At 39.5% G+C, this 21,102-nt stretch overlaps 1 protein-coding gene across 5 annotated transcripts in view; it reads left to right on the plus strand.

Moving 5' to 3' along the window:
• The window catches only part of OSBPL1A (oxysterol binding protein like 1A), a 78,445-nt gene that overhangs the window by 39,257 nt on the left and 18,086 nt on the right, over nt 1-21,102 (plus strand). For all 5 annotated transcript variants that reach the window (XM_064442847.1, XM_064442848.1, XM_064442850.1 and 2 more), the window contains exons 17-18: nt 10,113-10,275; nt 17,394-17,550. In XM_064442847.1, coding sequence (XP_064298917.1) covers nt 10,113-10,275; nt 17,394-17,550 — 320 coding nt within the window. The remainder of the gene's footprint in view (nt 1-10,112; nt 10,276-17,393; nt 17,551-21,102) is intronic.

Below are 21,102 nucleotides of genomic sequence, written 5' to 3' on the forward strand. Positions count from 1 at the left end.
TCCTTGTAATATATCAGTAGGTAAGTAGGTATCATATTTTGGGATAACAGCGGTGGTTTTAGACTCCAGCAATTATTTCTGTTATTCCCAAAAATAAGAAATGGAAGGCAGTATTTCAGATTTCATTCTCAATATGCAACTGTCTTTTTGCTACTTTGATCTGAGGTTGAGAACTTTCAGTGTGGATCTCCATAGTCCACAGCAGAGTTATGTCTGCCCTAACTGCAAGATGAACTTCTGTACAACATACTATAATTTGAGGAAATGTCTTATCAGCCTACCCAGGGCCTAGCTGATGTCTGCTGGCTGTTGCCTGCTTAGCAGAAAGGTCAAACTAGTGTCTCAGAGGAAAATCATCCCTAAGAAGTGACAAACTTCTTAATGCTGCTAGTCATTCTAAAATCTGAAGTAGAAGTGGGGTTTCTGCATTTGTGTCTGTCTATGAAGGCCTGATGCTTTAATAATGGAAAGTTGAGAAGAGCCTGTTCTGGGCTATAGCAAATGAGAATGCTTTCCAAGGTGGATTTTGTTAGGAGATCAGAACTCCAGCACTGTGGTGTGAAACTCACCATTGACCTCTGGCCTATGTAAGTGTTCAACTTTTTTCATATTTAACTGGTTTGGTTAGCATCCAAAATGAAATTAAAACTAGCAGATAAGACACCTGAGTTTTCCATTAATGCAGAACAACTGTACAGCACGCATGTTGGTTTTGGGATTGCTTTCTTAAAAAAAACCTGTCAGTTATTCTTCATAAATAATTAACAAGGTTCCCAATGCAGAGCTTGTAGAACAGACAACTGGCTTCAGAAGTGTTAATTTTTAATAGGAAGCTAGTTTCACTCTGAGTCAACAACATGTCCAGTTGTGTAGCAGCATTAGTAAGCCAGTAAGAGCCAACAAAAACATAGCAAAAACATGGCAGTTGCTTCAAAAGAAAACATTAATACATGCATCATTGTGATCCAACTGGGAAGAAGTTTGGGGGAGGGGATACAAAGGGGTTGATCAAAGTAATCAGTGGTATATACTGAAAAATACTAAGGGAAGTAGCTTGATCAAAACTGCCTTAAGATCTATTTTCAAAACAGTCCTTAAGAATAAAAAGGAAATGTTTCCTGTGTGAGTTCTGAAGAACCCTTACATCTTGAAGTCTGGTCTCTCTGTTTGCGAGCCTAGCAAACTTCAAAGATGTCCACAGTCTCTCAAAGGCAAAAGACGCAAAGGAAGTCCTTACCAGATCTGAAAACATGCAGCAGTATACTGTTCTATTCCTGTTGGCAACAGTATAATACATCAGCTTGAATGAGACCCTTAGTTTGGGTAAGGTTACTTGTGGCATGTGTCTCTGTGGAAACAGATACTTAATCTGACTAGGGCAGCAAAATACCTTTGGGGTGTGGTTTTTTCCTGGTAATCTTGTAGCTCTGCAACTTGAAACGAGCTTTCCAAATATGTACATCACTGCTGATGTCATTCAGTCCCAGCTTGTTTTGGTATAAGCTATTGGCAAATGTGAATATCAGCCATATTTAATTTTGGCTTTACTCAGAATAGAAACAATACTTAATAGAAAATTACAAAATCAGAAGGCTTTTTGTTTGAACTCCTGATATTTGACTAATTGTTATTGTAATACCGGAACATGAGTAGGAACAGAATGCACTCTGGAAACTGGCAACTTCTGCAGCTATCAAGCCCAAGTAGACCTCATGAGATTTATCAGTTTACAGTTAAGTTGTCTAAGTAAAATGGAAAAAACCAAATACGTTTGAGACGAGAACTTGGAATTGCCACTAAGTTTCACTTTAGAAACAAACCAGAAGAAGCTCTGTTAAGTCTTGACCAGTGCATAATCACTTTGAAGAAAGCGTTTCTCTGATAGAAAATTTTGAACCCAAGTTTTTAAGCCCAAACCATCCTTTTAATCTGCAATCAGAAATGAAGTACTTGAAGCTTGTTCTTGCACTCCTAGGTGGGTTCTTCGCTCAGAACTGCGACATTCTCCACTGGTTAAAACTGCAGTGCTTCATCAGCCTCCGAATAAACAAACTTTGACATAGCCAAATGTGGAAACAGGAAAGGGGAAGGAAGGCAGCGAGCTCCATATAGAGGAGGAAGTGTCAGTGCCTTAAGAGGGAAAGGTGGGAGGCAAATAGTCTTTGTCCCCAACATGTAGATAGTTCAGAAACTGTTAATCCAGGCAGTCCTGAATTATGAATTTTTATAATAGACTTGTATGTTGGAAGAAGGGTGCTGACTGCTCTCAGCATCTCCAGCTCTTCCCTTGAATAACAGCTCTCTGCTTTGATGTCTGTCTGTGTTGACACGATCCTGCCAAAGTATGAGTTTCTTCTGTGTGGACGATAGCTTGGCTCTTGCTTCTAGCAGTGGTTCCACCCTCTCTAAGTTTTAGGATCATATCTGGTCCTTTCCTTCATTAGCAGAATTTTATTTTAATAGATCAAATATAGGGAAATATGATAACTCTGTATACTCAGAAGAATGAAATGTAGCATTTCCAAATCAGCCCTGCTAAGCTCCTCCTCTTGAACTTTTGAGGTGAACGTTTGTAGCTGACTAACAATAAATCCTTGTGTTCATCTGGGGAATGACTGAGGCATAGTCTTATGACTTGATTTACAAAGTCTTTGGTTTCTTCTATAGGCCTTGAGTTGGGATGTAAGTGAATGCGTTACCCGGACTTCAAATTGGTATGTATAGGGTTTGCTTGTGTATATGGGGGTCTCTCAGCCTTTGTACCAAAAGGAATTTTATTGGTGATGTTTCATGTATGTGTCTGAAAGAAAGTAAAATATTATGTTAGCCTTCTGAGTTCTTTCTTTTGAATTTGATGATTGCAGTAAGATGTGGTACTTGGATGCTGTAGCTGTAGAGTCAGCTGGCCAGACTTCTGAGATGAAAGCTGATGCTGTCTTGTGATACAGTACATAACCCTTTACCTATTACCAGTGAGCTCAGCTGACCTCTTTAATTAACTGATCACATCTTGGTTTGCATTTCAGTAGTTGCACTAGCTGTAGTTCAAGTCACTGGTGAGTGCTATCTAACTATTGTGTTTTTAACTAGGTAGATGGTAAGCTTATAGCACAGGGAGAAAACCTAAGCAAGAAACAATGGTTGAAGAAAAGCATGACTTTTTTCTGATTGGTCCTCTGTACTCTGGAGTGAGCCAAGGCTATGATGACGTTTACAAGAGCTAGTTTACTCCAGCAGATGAAGAGTTATGATACAAGGCCTTAACGTATGTTAAGATAGCAGATGTTTGTACAAGTTCCTTGCGGTTGGTGGTGATGGGGATTGGTGAGTCAGCAGGGGAACTCTGTGTGGAAAGGCCTATGTGTAAACAGATAAGAACTCCAAAAGTTTTGTAAAAAATATTTACATGCTTTAGGGCTTTAGGAATCTAGTGATGTTTTCATGAAACTGCTTGCAGCTGTTCGGGAACACTTTGTTTTTGCTTTAATGTGAGCTGTCACACTTGCAGTTTTATGATGTGTCATAGGAGTATTCATGAAGCACTTGTTCCTTTCTCTAGTACTTCAAATACTTGAGGTGTGCTTGCAAAGAAACATACTGAAATTAAAACTGTTCCTGCTTTTTGGGGGGTGGAGGGGAGGAGGCTTAGGAGAAAAGCAGGATTATACATATTCATATCATACTAATGTGTGCTTAGTGGGAGTTAAGTCCCATGAGTAGAGGTAAAAATCAAGCCTTTTAAAAATTTATTTATTTTCTTTCTGGAAAAATTCCTTTATTGAAGCTCAGATGTGGTTAAAGCTATGAGAACTCCACGTGAGAGCAACTGGTTTCAGTTTTCACTTCAGTAGCAGCTTCAGCAACAACTTAGTCCTACTCTAGGCAGCAGAAAATCTGAAAGCACTTTTTCATAGAAGGATATCCTGTAGAATTAGTGCTGCAGTAGCATGCTTCAAAATTAGCTAACAAAATATATAGAACAGCTCCATTTCTAAGTAGATATGCCTTGGGGAAGATATTAAGTCGTTAAATTTCTTCTATGATGAAATGAAAAGGCAGGTTTTGTTCACGACATGGAGGCAGACCTGACTCTTCTCTAAACTATGTACATCTCATTCTACATTATATGTAAAAGAATAACAGATTTACTCAGCACTAGTTTAAACTGGTCATCACAAAGAACTGGCTTGTGCAAGGACGCGCTAGCAATAGGGACTGTATTGTACCGATAGCAAAATTGCAACTATGTGAGCCTGTCTGTTAGAACCAACAGTGTACATATCAAACTGTCTACACTGAGGTTGTGATTTGCACTGTTAGCCTCAGATTAATTGGTAGGGGTTTTTGTTTGGTATGAATATCACAGAAGAAGGGGAAGAATCCTCACTTTGGATTCCCAATGCTTCCTGTGAGTAGTTTTCCGTATTGTAATGTGTTACAACACAGAGCTTCGTAGGTTCTGTCTTTCAGAATAGCATGTCCTGTTGGAGTAGCTCACCCTTGAAAGTAACAGTTTCATATAAATAGTTATAGTGTGAAACAAATGGCAGGTTTGATTGGCATTTACTTCATTACAGAAAGTAGGATTACATTTCTTAAGGCCAGGAGATGTCCACAGAAAACTCAGTTCTATTATAGCAGCATTTTTCTAATTTGTTGGTTATATGTTAATTTCCAACAAGGTGTTAGACTAGCCCTTAGTTTGCTACTGAAAACTTGCACCCTGTGTTTTTGCTTCATGGCAGATACCCCGTAAGTGGTGACATTTCTGGGATTATGGAATTTCTGTGGCAGTTGCACAAAGCCATTCCTTTTGAAAAATCAAAGCCCCACTTCTGAGTAGTCAGACACATTGGTGAGGCAGTGTCATAGCCTGCTTTGCAGCACTCAGCTTGCTGCAGAGCAGAATTGGTCCACAGCAGAGTCTGGCTTTAGATCCCCTGGTGGTTGCTACATGAAAGAGGTAATTTTTTCCTTTCTACACAACTTGAGAGTCTGCATATTTTGGGCATTCTTATTCCTAACACTGAAGTTGAGTGCTTTTGAAAGTAAAATTTGACTGAATTGCACTTTCGAAAAGTCTTTTCTCTCTTTCAGTCGAGGAGAACCTAGAGCTAAGGTATGCTGTCTTTTAATTTACTATTCTAATGTTAAAGGCAGGTCTAAAGCCCTACATATTGTTGAAGTGTCAGTGTTTGTTATATGCCTTGCTTGCTATGTGTTGTTTTTAGGATTTACTTGCAGCTGCAATAGCATGTTGCTGAGATGATCATTTATTAGCTGGGTGTACAGTGGTGTGACCCTTTCCTACCCCACAAAAGTGCCACTGTTGTTGAGCATTAATTTAAATTAAAAGCATTCAGCACCAAACAAAGCAAGTATTTTGTGTATTGTACTGAGATGTCTTCAGGATGACAGAGAAGCCTTAGTTACAGGCTGCGCTGATATAGTTCAAGACTTCAGGCTTAAAAAAGAAAAAGAAAAAATAGTGGTTTGGTGCAGTTTCTAGCCTCCCACCTACCTCATGGAAGTTGAGGGTGCAGAAAGGAATGGGTCTGGTGTTTGTTACATGCAGATAAGCTTTTTTGATACTTTGGAATAGGCTTGTGAACTTTCTGCTAGTAATACACAGTGAAGGAGTTAACTTTTAAACCATGCTCTTGTGCTTACCAGGATTTCTAGTAGCATGGAAAGACAATAGAAATGTTTTTTTCCTTTAAAAAAAAAAGAGGTCTGACTGCTAAAAACTCAATTCTACTATTTAAACTCACAATTCAGTGCTTACAGCCTGAAGGACACAAATATTTATGGGAAGCTGTTGGAAGGAGGCTCCCATTCAGTTAAACCAGAAGTGAATCCAGTTACCAGAACTTGGATATCAAACCTCTTCAGCTGGAGAAGTATTTGAAAAAAAAAAAAAATGGTTGCACTGACCTAGATACTGAAGTCTTGGTGATTCTGTGTCAGTGTATCAGGTTATAGCTGTGTCTATAGCTGTAAGGATTGAGTGATTAGCTTTGTCTCACAGAAGTAAAGAGTTTCCATCAGCAATTATAAATCTGAAGTTTCACTATAATAACAATGCATTCTTTAGAGATGAAAACAAGACCAATCTTCATGGTCATTGTCTAACAATGCAAGCACAAGCCCAGCTGTATTGATAACTGTAATTGCTCTTGTGCAGAATAGCTCCTGAGAAGGGTAAGGCAGGAAGCCTAACCAGCTGAACATTGGGAACTCAGCTGACCTCATGCTGGGCTCACCAGAGCACTCTGTGCTGCTGTCCCTGTGAAGCTCAGTGGAAAGCTTATAATGCTGATGGTGGCACTGGCATTGTGGGGACCAGTGACAGGGATCAAGAAGATGACAGCCATTCCGTAGCTGGAGGATGAGGAGCTGAACCCAGTGGAATGTGACTTGCCATCTGTCTCTTTCTCAGCTAAGGCACCACTACTAAAGGTACAGAAACCACGGCTGTATCACAAGCTGTGCCTTATGCAGTCTGTCAATAAATTGTCTCTTCTGATATTTTCCTGGGTATGCTCAGACTGGATTTCCAGAGCTGTGTATACACTGATACTTGCATCATTTTGGTGTGATGCTTATTACATTACATAAATCTTTGCATTGCTGTGTAAAAAGGGTGTGGTACTCAGCTAATGCAACTCCATGAAATCAGATGATATTTCACTGAAAATTGTTCATCTGTCTGCATCCAGTTTAATAAACTGAAATCTGTATGCTTCTGAAAGCGGGTGTTTTCTTTGTTTTATGCTCGGCTTTGTGCTTTATACATAGATCCTAAAGATTTTGTGTTAATAAGCATTTTCAAAACTAGTCTGGAGGCTTCTTCTGTAATCTTGCAGTTGTTTTTGTGTTGGGACACTGAAGAAAGGATGGGAAAGGAAAAAATTAGGAAAAAATTTGGAAAAATGGATAAAGCTGAAGGGTCATCTCCAAAACTGGTGGTGGTATAGCCAGGAAGTTGGAATAATTCACTTCAGAAATGAATCATTGGTGAAATTTTGTGAATAAAAAGAGTATAGTAAAATTATGCATAACAGCAATGTATTTCTTATTTTGGGAAACCTGTCACTCATTGGTCAATTATCTTGTTCAGTAAACTTATGCTTTGAAAATAGTGCTAATCTGCCTGCATATTTCATGTTAAACTTGGAAGAATGGAGAGCATGGTTCTGGGAAAAAACCCAAAACATCCTGCCTTTACGGCAAAACTACTCAGGAAGCTTTTAGGATATTTATGTCATCAATAATAAAAGACAAGCTGACAAAGTGGTGGTATCACTTTAAAGATGGTCTGTGTTAAAAAAATAAATTCTCAGTATGCTTATTTCAAACAAGGTTATTTCTGCAGTGATACCTGTATTTTTAAGTAGAGTACATGAAGGTTGTACTAGCTTTCTCTCTGCAAGCATTGGTCTTCTACAGGTTAAATCAGCCAAATAATGGTAGTAGAACCATCTCTCTCTTCCTCCCTGCCCAGTTCTCACATTGACACTGTAGAACTGTTTTGGTGCTGAAGGACATAGTACAGTTAGAGACAGTAATTCCAGACTACTACCTTCAAAGAGCTGCTAGTGCAAATTCCTACCCTTCACTGAGTACTAAGCTGTAGAGGTTTGTAGAGCCACCACTCAGTTCTCTGAATGTGTGTCCATCCCACAAGCTCAGTACTGCTGACAAAGTTTTATATTGGACTTTCATCTCCAGCCCCCAAGTACTGAATTAAGGCTGCTTTAAAACTAGTTCATTCAGATATGAATGAACACCCTGAAGGTTACAAGCAACAAACTTAAACATGTTTTCTTTTTTCCTTAGCTTCTGGCTAGTGTTGTGCTGCTTGTGTAACAGATGAAAAGCTTTTTTTGTTACCTATTAGTAGTGTGTAATTACTGTACTAATAAGTGTTTGGCAGCTAGGAAGCCTGGAAGTATACAGAAAAGGAAACCTTATTGTAAAGCTGGCTATTTACTTTCCAAAAAGGGAATTTATTTCAAGTACACCTGCAATTCTGAGTAGCTATACATTATGGTAGGGCAGAGAAACCTTAAAGGCAATAAAAGACTTTCTGGGGGAGGTGTGGTGTCTTAAGCCTCTATCTGTTCTTGCTTGTTTAGTTGCACTACTGTGCTCTTAGAGGATGCAAAAAAAGGTTCATCTGGGTTTTGTTAAATATATTTTGGTTTTCTTTCAATTTGCTGTTAAATAGCACTGAATCTTAAGTGTTTGGTAAAGATTTAAATCACTGAAATAATTTATCAGAACAAAACACTAGAATATAAAGGCATCTAATTCAATAATGAAAAAAAATTTGCAAATACCATTTTAGTAACTGGCTTTACTCTGCTGTTTGATAAGAACGAAAAGTACCATTTTATTTTCAGTCTTCCACCTTCCCCCTCTCAGGAGAGTGAAATACTGATGCTGTTTCTCTAAATGGGCAGTTAACTATTTAATAGCTTACAAAATGTAACCGCTGCAGAAACTGCCTAATAACATGATTTTTTGCAGGGGCATGTCTGATGTCTATGAAGCATTGCAGTAATTGGCTTTGTTGGTACTGTCAGAGTGAACTTTAAATGAAAGTGACAGTAACTAGTCCAGACTTTTTTCATTTTGTTCAGGGTAAAACTATTAGACAGTAAGTGACTTACTGGCTTTATTGCTTTCAATTAGCAACCCAATTTTATAGTCTTTTTAATTACCATTTAATTGGATTGCCCCTTTACACTCAGAGCCTGGCAGCCAAACCAGCTGATTTAGTATTTGGTGCAACTGAGGGGGTGAAAACGTCTTCCATAAATCTTTCTTCAGAGGATATGTTACTGCCAGCACAGAAGCTCTTCTCTGGAAGTGGCAAATCTGCTTTAATATCTCCTTTCTAGCTTCTAAATTTACACCCCCTTATTTGTGCCTGACTCCGAATCCAATATTTCAGTGGTTGTTATAACTGAGGGGGCTGAAGCCTCCAAAGTAAAGCTTTAATGTAAAATATAACCAGATAGGATATCTGGACAGTTGTTAAATTAGATTCAGAGAGGTAGTGTTGGTATATGTGTTAAGTTGTCCCTCCAACTGTTCCAAGAGATTGTCATGCCCTTGCATGTTCTTAGTTGAGAAAGTGTTGTAAACTGACCTTTGAGAGTCAGCTAGAGGGCAAGCCAGGGGTTGGGGGTGCTTTTTAAAAGGGACTAGAAGGGAGAAAGCAAGAGAAAGGAAAAGAGTCAGTGGTTTAGGGACTGAAGAAGTGGCGCATTGAAACCTTGCTGGGCTGGGAGAAGAGGCCCTTCCTGAGTCTTCAGCTACAGCCCTCTCCCCTCCCCTGGCAGAAAGAGGAGGAGGGAAAGCACCAGCAAAAAAACCCGAGGAGGAAATAGGAAGGACGTGTTGCTCTCCCATTACTAGTCGTAGACTCAAAACATGGATAACATCATCCTCTCTGGAGCTGATTGCATGTGTGGGCTTAAGAAAAAGGTCCACCATCTGGTGGCTGGGCTTTTCTTTTTTTTGTCAGCTTTTGGTTCCTCTGTAAACTGTTTTGGGAGTGGGGAGGGAGGGCTGTTTATATCGATGTTAAATCAGTTAGTGGAGGAATCTTTTTTTAACCTCCTCCTGTAATCCTCAGGGTTAAATGTTTTCAGCTCATAGTTCAGTTGCAGTTATTTGTAGCTGGCATTCACATTTGCTCTGTAATTCAATTTAGATGATGCTGCTTGGCCCAAATTAGAGCAGACTAGTACAAGGAGCTTGGTACATGTAGAAACCGATCACAAACTCCATAGTTCAGGTCATCCAAGCAGAGTTGTAAATATTTCCCTTTGGTTTTAAGGTAGTTATCTGGCTTGAATTCACTTGTGGAATTGTGATTTATACTGTCAGACCTTGCTTGTCAGATTTCTCAACTATGGAAAATGCAAGTAACAACCTTATTTTAATCACAAAAATGCTCGTTAATAGTCTCATTAATCCATGTGGTTTCAGTTCCAGTTGTTTGCCAGTTATTTATTTATTAGAGTCTATTTCCTGAATAGCTTCCAGCTACACATTCTTCAGAGAGATGAGATTTTATTCATACATGTATCTACTTATAGGTGAGGAATTTGAAACTGGAGCATGAGCAGGAAAAAAACAAGATCTTGTCAGAAGCGTTAGAGACACTAGCTACGGAACACCATGAATTAGAGCAGTCTCTGGTTAAGGGATCTCCACCTCTCAGCATCATCAGTGAAGAGCAGTTCTATGATGCTGTTTCAGGTAAGTAAGGATGTCCAGAATGTATGTAGCCGGCACATGTGTGGTGAATGTGTTGTGAGGGGGTGGGAAATCTCTGCCTTTCTAGTGCGGAACTAATTTTAGGAGACTGCTTCATGAGTAGGCCTCTAAATATTTGCCTGAGTTCACCTGTAGAATCATATTGTTTCACCTTGGCATGACAAAAAGTTACAAAAACACAGAGCAGTCATGAAAGGTCTGATTGCTTGGGTGTCTACACCCTTTTTTAAATAGCAAAACTTAAGGCTCCTATTTTAGGAGATGTAACTGTATCTGGTAGCCTTCTGACTTGCTTTCTCCATGGTGGTGTATGTTTTTTGCTTTGTTTTGTTGTTAAGAGTAGTCCATAAAAATCCCTAGTTTTGAGGAATAATGAGGTTAAAGGCTTGTTCTGTTTCACTTTTGTATACCTTAATTGTCACAGGTGGAAGAAAAGGATGAATCAGTGTCTTGCGTGAATTTCTGAAATACCTTTGCTTTCCCTATCTGCTCTTCAGTTTAGTAACTTTCATATTTTCATGTGCAGAACATGCAAACGGTGATTCTGGAAAACTCTGACTGTGTAAGATGATTATAACATGCTTTTGTATGGAGAGGCTGTAGATAATGCAGCTCATTAATAGCTCGAGCTGGGTGATCCCGTAGCTTACAGCTGTCTACAACTATGAAGGCTCTAGAAGAGCTTGAGGGTGAACATAATCTTAACGGTATCAGATAATTAGGTTGTGACGGCATACTTCATGAGCAAGTATGGGGTTACTTTTTCTGCAAGCTGAACTCTCTGATGCTTCTGACAGATGAGGAAAGAAGTGTTTGCGGTTCCTTGATAGGTGTTCTGCAGTATGCAACTTAAGCAGAGAATAAAAACAGGCGAAGTGGAGTCTATGCTCAAGTATAGCACTAGCACAGGAACACAGCGAATCAACAGCAGACTTTGCTGCTTGGCACAGTAACAAATTTAGCAAGCCTTCAAGAAGAGCTTGAGGAACACTAGAAACAGGTTCTTTAACCAGAACCAAAAGAATAATTCTGCATTAAAGGCCTCAGGCTCTTTTACTTGTTGAAACAAAGCAGAGAACAGTTGTTTAATTGGTGCTGCTGGAATGTAGTCTCTCCAGCCAGGCTCGCTTTGTGTATGCGAGAGAATACTCAACTTTAAAGAGCTGCTGGTCTATATATCTCATAACTGACCCAGTCTCTAAATCATCTTGAATGAAAGCATGCAAAGCCTCATTTCTAGCTGGGAGAGGGTGGTGTTTTTGTCATTTGAAGCTGCAAACAAATCATATTGGCTGGATTTCTATAACTGTGAAACTTGCTGAGCATATATGTATATACATATATACACACACAAAAAACCATATATGTCAGTTCTCTCTCCTTCAGAAGTTACTTGACATAATTAATCTTGATTGCAATTTAAATAATTTTCCAGGACAGACTCATTTCATGACTCTCTGTCAACTTCATCAGACTTGTGTTAGATTCTCTTCTCTAAGTTGTTCATGTTCATTGCTTTGTGGTGATTAGGGTCTTCTGTGCCTCTGAAGGCACATATTTGGGGAAGGGCACTTTTATTTTGGGGGCAGCTAGAGAAAGGGAAATGTGACATATTTTCCTGGCTGCTGGATGCATGTTATGACTTCCACTGTAAGCACAAAAAGAATTAAATTTCTGTGGGTGTGGTTTGGGTGGGGTTTTTTTAGCTAATTACTGGGATCCTGGTAATGCTTTCTAACCCTCTTTCTGACATGTCAGTGGAGTCTCAACTAGAAGGCTTCTTGTTTCTGTATGACCAGTATACAGTAAGAGCAGAGGAGTAGGGGGATACAGCACTGGCTCAGAGTTTGGGAATGTGGGTAGTCTTTCTTGGACTAATGAGACAGGATAGAGTCATAAATACTTTCCTAACAGAGCAGTGACTAGCCTAGTTGTCAGAAGCTAAAAAACTTCTTTCTTCAGAAATCTAAGCTACTAGGACTTTGTCTTCAAAGCTTTTGCTAAACCTGATGTGCAATCTGATAGTATTTTATGAAGTTAAATGATACTGATTTTGGATAAGTAGACATGTTCATGAATTATCTTACTAGGCTGTAATAGGAGATTGAGCAAACACCGATGTATTTTACCAGGGTGATGTGGCAAGTTATAATGTCTGTTAGTGGAAAAATGCCACTACTTTGAGAGGTTTTTTTTTTGTATTGGGATACCATCTTTTTCTAGTCAGTTCTCTGAATTTTTAGACCTCCACCATAGGGGTGAGTTTAGAAGTGAGACCATTGCATAACTAGGCTTGCACTTTGAGCTGAAGAACTGTTAGCTTTCATTTGACAGGTTGAAAGAAGCTGCTGCTTTTTGGTTCTTTTTTTTTTGAGAATGTTGTCTGCATATTAGATACTTCTGCTTGTTTACACTCAACAAAGGTGTAACTAGCTGTGACAACTCAGAGCAATGCAAGACTTTTCAAACAGGTTTTTGAACAAGTATATTAGAAAGGATATGTTCACAGCAGCAGCTACTTGTCCCCATTTACCATGCTCTGATTCACATTGTAGAGCCATCTGATTGTGTGAACCAGACTCCTGAATGAAGCTGAATCAGAAGATACATTCTGGTTGCTATTGGACACTCAGTCCATGGTCGGAGAGTGGAGCTATTCTGAAGAGAACACCACCAGAAGTGTACCTAGTTCAAGTGTCAAGTCCTCAGCACCATCTGTTTGGCATTAAATCTGTTCCAACTGAGCCATGCTACCTGCTAATGTTGGCATAGACTGAACTGGTCACTGATATCTGTGTTGCATAGTTCTGTTTGTAGAAATTGTGAGCACAATTATAGAAATATCCTCTTTTCCAACACTGGGGTGAGGAAAATGTTTGTAATGTGGCAAGATTGCTTACTGAAAGAGTAGCTTATTTGCTGAAGTCTCTCCTCTTAAGTGATGTGCTGTTATCAATGCTTTCTGACTGTTGCGGTAACTCCTAAATCCCTGCAGTGTGAGACAGTGCATGCTGAACATGAAAGGAAGAACCTACAGGAAATGGGACTTACTTGTGTTACCAAAGCATGGTATCCAGTGTTAGGAACAGTGAAGTTAAGGGTGTTATTAACTGAACTCTGATAGCAGTAGGTCAGTTAACGGTGCTTCCCAGTGCACGCTGATCCTCTCATCATGGGAGTGGTGGAAATGTGTAATTAAACTCAATAGCACATGGAGTGCTGGAGCTCTTGGTTTCAGGATTGAATGCTTAATGTGTCAAACTCTTCTTCTATGTTTAAAGCAGGGTGGGGTGGAGGGGGATTGAATTGGGGACGGGAAGAAGCACCAAACAAGTAGCAACATTTAGTAAGACCAATGGCATCTCAGAGAGCTGGAAAAGTTATTGGCTTTAAGTATGCAGACCTCAGGAAGCGTACGAAAATAGAATACAAACGCAGAGTCCATCCACAATGTTGAAAAATGGCTAAGCAGGTCAAGAATTAAAGGGTTGCAGGTACTTGGGTTTTGCCTTGCAGATATCATTCCCTGGTTATATGCAAATTGCACGCCCAGTTTGGGAAGAGCTTAGAACTGTCCTGATTTTCCTTCTTAACAGGTTTTATCTGAGAGGGGGGGTTTTCTAAAAGCACAGCTTTTCTGTGTGTCGAGGGTGGTATTGATGGTTTTACATAGATGCAATCTTACTATAAAAGCAGTTATTTAGCTACAGGAATATTCAGATTATACTAAAGCTAACCTGTCATAGTACAGCTTCGGCTATTATGCACCACTAATGGGTGCTGTCTTTATAAATAATGCTCCTAAATGGTAAAAGAAGTAGTAGAGTAGTTCTGTTGCTTTTGCGCACTTCCTAGTTTGTCTCTAGTTATCAGCTCATTTAAAAGTAAAAATTGTACAAAAAGCATGGAAACTTACTGCCCTGCCTTCCATGTTTAGGGTGGTTTGTCAAGTGGCTTTTTTTGAATGCATACAAAAAATACTCCACAACCTCTGCAAGAATACCGCTGCCTGTGGACTTCTTATGTTGAATATAGTTAAAAGAATAAATTCCAAGTACCTGAGAGGGATGGGAAACACCTGGTCAGAATTCAAACCCAACCTTCCCAGTGGTTAAACACTCCCTCTCTCAGGTGCATTTATTAATCAAATACATTGGCCAAACTTCACTGACCTTCACAAACTCTCTATCTGGAGCTGTACGCTTACCAGTTGTTGCAACAGGAGATGAACTTCCCTTGAGTTAAGTTTCTGTCATTGCTTCTGCTGCTTCCCCTTGCTCTGCCACTCTTGCAAAATGTAGCGGGTGTTTTTACTGTTACCCTGACACTTCAGGTTTCATGAGCTGGAGTGCTTCCTAGTCAGCCTGGTCTTGTCTCAAAGATCACTTAAAATTTCTGGCTTCTGAACAGGGACTTATTCCTTCCCCCTCCTCAGCCCACACCCCCTTAAGTTCAATAGAAAAAAAATTTCATTCTCTCCTAGTCATCTGTTTGGCAGCTGCTCCGCAGCAACTTGTGAATATAAATCTTTTTTTTGCAGTGACGGGGGAGTATGCAAATCTTAATTCAGAAAAGAGTTAGCTGCAAGTACACAGGGAAAAGCTCGTTTTGAGTTGCCTGTTGATCTGTGCTCTCAATACTAGGCTTGTTCACTCTTGACACCTAAACAAACTCTCAAGGCTTGATAAGCTCGTTGGGTCAAAGGAGGTAGCGGAGGTTTAGGGATTGGAGATTGATATCATTGATGGCAGGAGCTGTTGTAGACATACTTTCTCAATGAGAGCCATTTCTCAGGAAAATAGGAGAGATGTCTCCAGAGAGTAATTTCTTAAACAGTGTCTGGTTTCATTCTTCTACTGTTCTTTATAGTATAGCATGTTCTTGTATTAAGTAAGGCACATGCCCTGGAGAAGGCTGGCTGGTCAGTGTCTACAGCTCTGAAGAGGTTTGCAGGTGCTGACCTAAGTCCAGCATAATTGTGTCTCAGCACTGTAAGGCCAGCATTAGGAGAACTGATCATGTGTAGTGTTTAAAAATCCTTGTTATACTGAGAAGAATATCAGAGAGTAGTCAGCAGTTCTGGTGAAGCTTACCTCTCTTTCCCTTCTTCTGGAGTCCTAGGTCTATTGCCGAAACTCAGATTGAGGGAATTGTGTGTCGTGACTCTTGTCTGAAAACACGACAGTCACGGATGGTACAGAAGAGAAGAGCCTTATAAGAGGCAGAGTCTGCTTTATGTTACAGGGTTTGCTTCATGCTTTTCTTGCAATGATATCCATTGGCACAGTTGAGTAGCTCCTTCAATAGAGAGGTGGAATATTTACCTTGAAGGGATTTATAGCTTGTCGTGTGGTCAGGATGCGGAGGCCCAAGTTGTGTGACTTTGCTAGAGTGTCTCTTCCTTTGTGATATTTGGATACACAGCAGTGTTTTCTTGATGACCTGGGATTATGTCGTCTGGAGAAATCTGTATTCTGTGTAACAGACTTGTCCACAAGTTAAAGTGCTTCTCCTTATCCTACTTGTTATATACAGTACCCACCAAACTAATGCTGTGATGTGTTATATCATAATTTGGCATGGAACTAGACTGACAAATTTGGGGAAACTTGTGAGAAGAATCTCTGGAGTGCCAGTCCACTTTTTTAACATATCCTTAGCACCAGCTGGCAGTTCTCTTCATTCCCTAGCAACTGGCTTAATTTCAGTACTGTCTTGACAAGGATAGGGATGGATATTTTTCATGAAAGCAAAGGTCTCCTTTATGCTTCTAGATCTCTCTCTAGAGAAGGTGGAGACATGGTGCCACAGCCCATCCATTCATCAGGATTTTGCCCTGTACTTGACCCCTCTGTAACCTGAATGTAATAGAAAGTCCTCTTGTCATTGTCCCCTTCACCAAAGCAACATATAATTTACATGTTCAGGAGAAGCTACTGACATCATTTTTTAAAAGAAAACAAGAAAGCACCTGGCAATGGACAGCTGTGGCTGAGATATTCTTTTGGATGGATTACTACTTCAGCAGGTTTTGATTACTAGTTTTGAATTAGAATCAACATTCAAAGAGAATGACTAATCCTGCAATTATTTCCCTGGGTATTTGCAGCCAAAAGCAGTAGCATATCCTGAAAGAAGTACATAGCAGGAATGGTGTCTACTACAGTTTGTGTTTGGTTTTTTCAGAAGCGGTGAGGCTTGCATTAAGCTGTTAACCATTCAGTGTTGTACCTGGTTTCTGCTAAAGGATTTCCCAAATAGGATGGAAATGGGTGCGTCTTTACTTGTCTTGAGCTGTTCCCTTACTGCTTGGAACTTGTAGTTGGATAATCTTTTGACAGTCTTGTCAAGTTCAAAAGAAAAACATGAAACAAAAATGCAGCCTTTTGCCAGGAAACTTTTACTTTGTGATTTGGGGCAAGACTGTCTATTCCAGAGCTGGTCAAGTACTACCTGGTCAAAACACTGGTTGGAAATAAGGTGGTGGTGATGATGTTTTTAGATTTGTGTGATGTGGATTGAACTATTAACCTACCTTCCAGAGTACAAAGTTTATCTTATTGATTGGTGAGCTTATCATTTAGACTTTGATGGGACTTATGTGGCTAATGTAATCCACTGTGTATGATACCTCCTTCTGTTTTGCTGCTTGTTCATAAAGTTGGGAAGTGAAGGTTACTGAACAGCACTGAGTGTCTTCAGAATTTAGACCAAACTGAAATCTTATAGGAGGAGTCAGTACTTGCATGTTGAGGTAACCGGTATTTAGTTAGGTAAGATACTGGCATCTACATGACACTGGCACTTGTCCAAAGCAAGTTATAGTAGCTTCAATTTAATAAAAATGTCAGATTTTGGCTCTGTTTGATAGAGGATTTTTAATCTACTGTGTTCACACTTATTGTGCAGTCTCCTTAGTCTGTGTCTAGGTACAGAGCTGCAGTGGTCTGTGGCAATACTGGTTACTTACCAAATGGATGCTGTCATCAGGACACAGTAGCCTACTTAGGTTTCAGTTTTGTACAAAGAGGGAAGATCTGTTAGTGACTGAAGTCTGGCACAGGCTGTAGTTTGGTTAACATGCACCTGCTCTTTTGCAGATTCAGAATCTGAAAAATCATTAAGTGGGTTTGAAACAACAGTGGCCTACTCATTAGAGGACAGCATGGATTCAAAAGATACAATAACTTCAAGCATGTCTGAAGAAAAGGTTTGTGGCAGTGGGGAGTCGCTGTCTAACGGAATCAAAAAACACAGGTAGGATGTTGCCTGTTCTTAAGGTATTACAATGTGCATTAATGGTGACTGAAAGATCACAGGAATCTCTGAAAAGCTAACTATGAACACTTTTTTAGAACTTTATTAAGGGTGATTGATAAGTAATTGGTTGTTCTATGATTTTATAAAGAATATTTTTCCCAAAGCTGGTGTGCTCCTTTGCATCTTGCTTTTCGGTGATCAAATCTGAATAAGTAAAATAAAATATAATGTGCTATGTAAAAATGGACACACTTGTTTTTAATAGATTGACAGCTATGTGGATTTTAATTTCTTCATGTATCCTTAATGACCTATATCTCCTCTTGCCTCTTTAATTTCCAGTCATTTGATCCTTCATTGGTATCAGGAATGAATGAAAAATGTTGCTAGCCTGGCATCAGAAACTCAAATGTGAACAAAGGGAGTCTTATTCTAAAAGTCTCATCTATGTTTTATGTGCCTATTTTGTGGTGTCAAATGATCCATTTTTGTTTCCTTGCGGATAAAGGAGGACAATAGGTCTGGAGTTAATGAGATGTAATAGACACCACTGTTCTCGAGTTTCAGTGAAAGGGCAAGATAATGTTTGTGCTACAGGTCAAGCCAGACTTCAGTGGGTTTCAAAAAGACTACTTTGGAAGTGTTTTGAATATGTGGAATGATGATGGGGACACTAGATTTCTGTAAGAACAGGGAATTCATATTTAATTTTACAGAAGCAAGCAAGACATGCTTTAATTACTTGGTATCTTAAGTAGTTAAATTGCAGTGACTGAAATATGCAGTAATGTCAGACCTGATGTTTTCAAGGTTCAACATCTGCATGTATATCCCTCCCATGCTAGATAAAGACTAAGGTAAATGAGGGCTTGGGTGGAGTAACAGAGTGGTTTGGGAGGTAACATAAAGCAGCTGACTAAGCGTGTTGCTCTGCGCTCTTGTGCTGTTTAGCAAGGGTGGTATTTATGGCCTTGGCAAAATGCCTTTCCTAATTAGAGGAGGAAGTTTGGAGGTGGGGGGGGAAGCGAAGCACTAGGTGAAGGTGAACATCTGAATTGCATTCATTGGCTTCTCCTTGTGAGGAGAAAGAAGGCAATTCATGGTCAACATGAAAATGGTGATGCATGTTGACATGCATTGTCTTGAAGAGTTTTAACAGGAATTGATCCTGTGTTTACTATAAAAAAGAAATAGCTTGGTAAGTTTCCATAATGCTACATTATGTTGTCAGAACTATAGGGAGCAGCTGACTGGAGAAGCATTTAAGATCTGCTGGTTCTATATAGGGGAATGAAGAGTAATAAAGAAGTGCTTCTGTGTAAGTTGTTTCTCCGAGTTGCGTGTCTTTTTGGCAGTGAAGAGAGTACAGGATGTTGGAGTAAAACAAGTGTGTAAATTGGCTGGCTAATAATTTACCTAGAAAAGTGAAAACATGTTTTGCATATAGATAAGAATGTATGGTCATATTTTGACTAAATGGCTATAGAGTGTATTCTAGGTTGAGCTGTAATGTCAATTTTTTTTAGCTGGCACCCTGGTGACACATTGGGATTTGTCCACAAATATATTGATGCAAACTGTTTCTCCCCAGAGCTTAGGCAATTTAAACCTTACCTCCAAGGAAACCTTCCCAGGGGATGGGAGTTGTGTGGAGTTTCTAGCCTCATTTTTGAGGCTCTTGGTGGCAGCGATGTTTCACCTGGAACAGGACCTGTTTGCAGTTCTGACTTCAGAACCGTATTACCTACCTGGAGCTGCTGGCTCTGGTTTGTGCCTCTTCTGGTTTTGAGGCTCATTAGAGGGTATGTGGTCAAATATGCATTGCCTGTGCTGCCACCTGTGTACTTTCTGGAGCAGGAACCTTAACTTCTTGATCCTGTGCAGAGTGAGTGGGTGGGAACATTTTGACACCATTTAATTCCATCCTTACACCCTTGGGTTTGCTAGAACTTTTGTTTAACTTCTGTTTGTGTTAACTGCATGGAAACAAGTCACATAAAGAATAGACCAGATTAATTTCTTTTGCATAAAATCTTGATAGCTTCCTGTAGTTCCTCAGATAAATAGAGGATCTACAGCTGCATTTGGGTTGAGAGTACCTAACACTGTTTTGCAGTCAGTATAAGACTCTTTCCTACCTTCATCTCAAAACCCTGAGTTCTAATCTGCCTCTCTTATTTGAGTGGTGAGTTTTCCACAGGGAGGAGGAGGTTGGTTTTTGATGGGGGTGTGTGCATGTTTTGGTTTTGGAGATGAGGAATAAATCTGTTGGTTCCAAGGAACTAAGTGTTGATCTACATATATAGACATGTGGAGCCAGTGTCTCTGCTCTGCTGTCTTGTTCTGATTTTTTTAAATGTAGTTTGCATCCTACTGGTTGTTCATAGAGGGTTTGAAAGAATGTGGGTGATGTGACTCCTAGTTTAGGTTGATTTGAGAGTGGACTTAATTTTTAATTTTTTTGGGAGAGGATTTGAGAGATAGAGTAGTGCATTAAATCTGAAAGCATTCAAATAACTTCTTTTTAAGAGGCAAATATTTAATCTGAGCCAAACTTCTAAAAAAAAAAAAAGCACAAACCACAAACAAAACAATCCCTGCCCCCCCAACCCTTGCACAAAAATGTTCTGTAGTATCTGCCAGGATTTAACATCCATTTATCACTGCTGTTTCCCTCTTATTGCTGAATTTTCATAGCTAGCTTTCCCTTTGGTCCCTGCATTGGGGGCCTTTAAGAGTGCAAATGTGTTTGCATTTGGCTTTTTGGGAGCCAGGAGGTTATTTGAACAGGTTTACATGAAGAACAAGTTAAACATGCCTTTTCACACCATATATTGTCTTTGCCACGAGATTCCTATAGTAGCTGATATATTATAATGCTTCTAACAAGTGTTTTTAAGTGAGTGATCTTAAATGCATCTTATCTGTTCTACTGCACAGAAATTCCAGCAGATGTTTTTGTCACTTAAAGCTAAAATTAACTTCCTGAGTTGTTTTTAAAATTGAAATCTGGAAGGAAATTTTTCAATTCACAAACCTTTCCCTTAATCACAGGGAGTATGTCAAGGGCAGTAAGCCTCGCATCTTGGCTGCCTGTCATCTTTCCATATATCCTTACTTGTCCCTGGGATCTTTCTTGGTGGCTTAAAACTGCTTTTTCTTCTGCGTGTGTGTTATATGGACAAAAGAACTGACTGACGTATCAGGTTTGGCTGATATATATAAGAAATAGGGATGAATGGCTGATACTGAATGCCAACTTTCAAGTAATTTTAAACAAATCGAAGGGAGGTTAACTTCAATGAAAATACAAGTTTTAACATGTAAGGAAAGCAATCCCTCTGTATACTTCAGCAAACTAGAGGTATGTGAGTGTGTGTTATATGCAGAAGGACTTAATTAAACACAAATATCTGCTCTGCTAACTGCCTGCATTAAAGAATACACAGAAAAAAACAAGTAAACCCTACAAATGAAGATAAGACTGAACACTTGGTGAACACTGTCCTCTCCTGGTCATTTGTATCAAAGCATCCACAGAAGTATTTT

This window comes from Phalacrocorax carbo, chromosome 2 (assembly GCF_963921805.1).
Source record: "Phalacrocorax carbo chromosome 2, bPhaCar2.1, whole genome shotgun sequence".
Classification (NCBI taxonomy): Eukaryota; Metazoa; Chordata; class Aves; order Suliformes; family Phalacrocoracidae; genus Phalacrocorax; species Phalacrocorax carbo.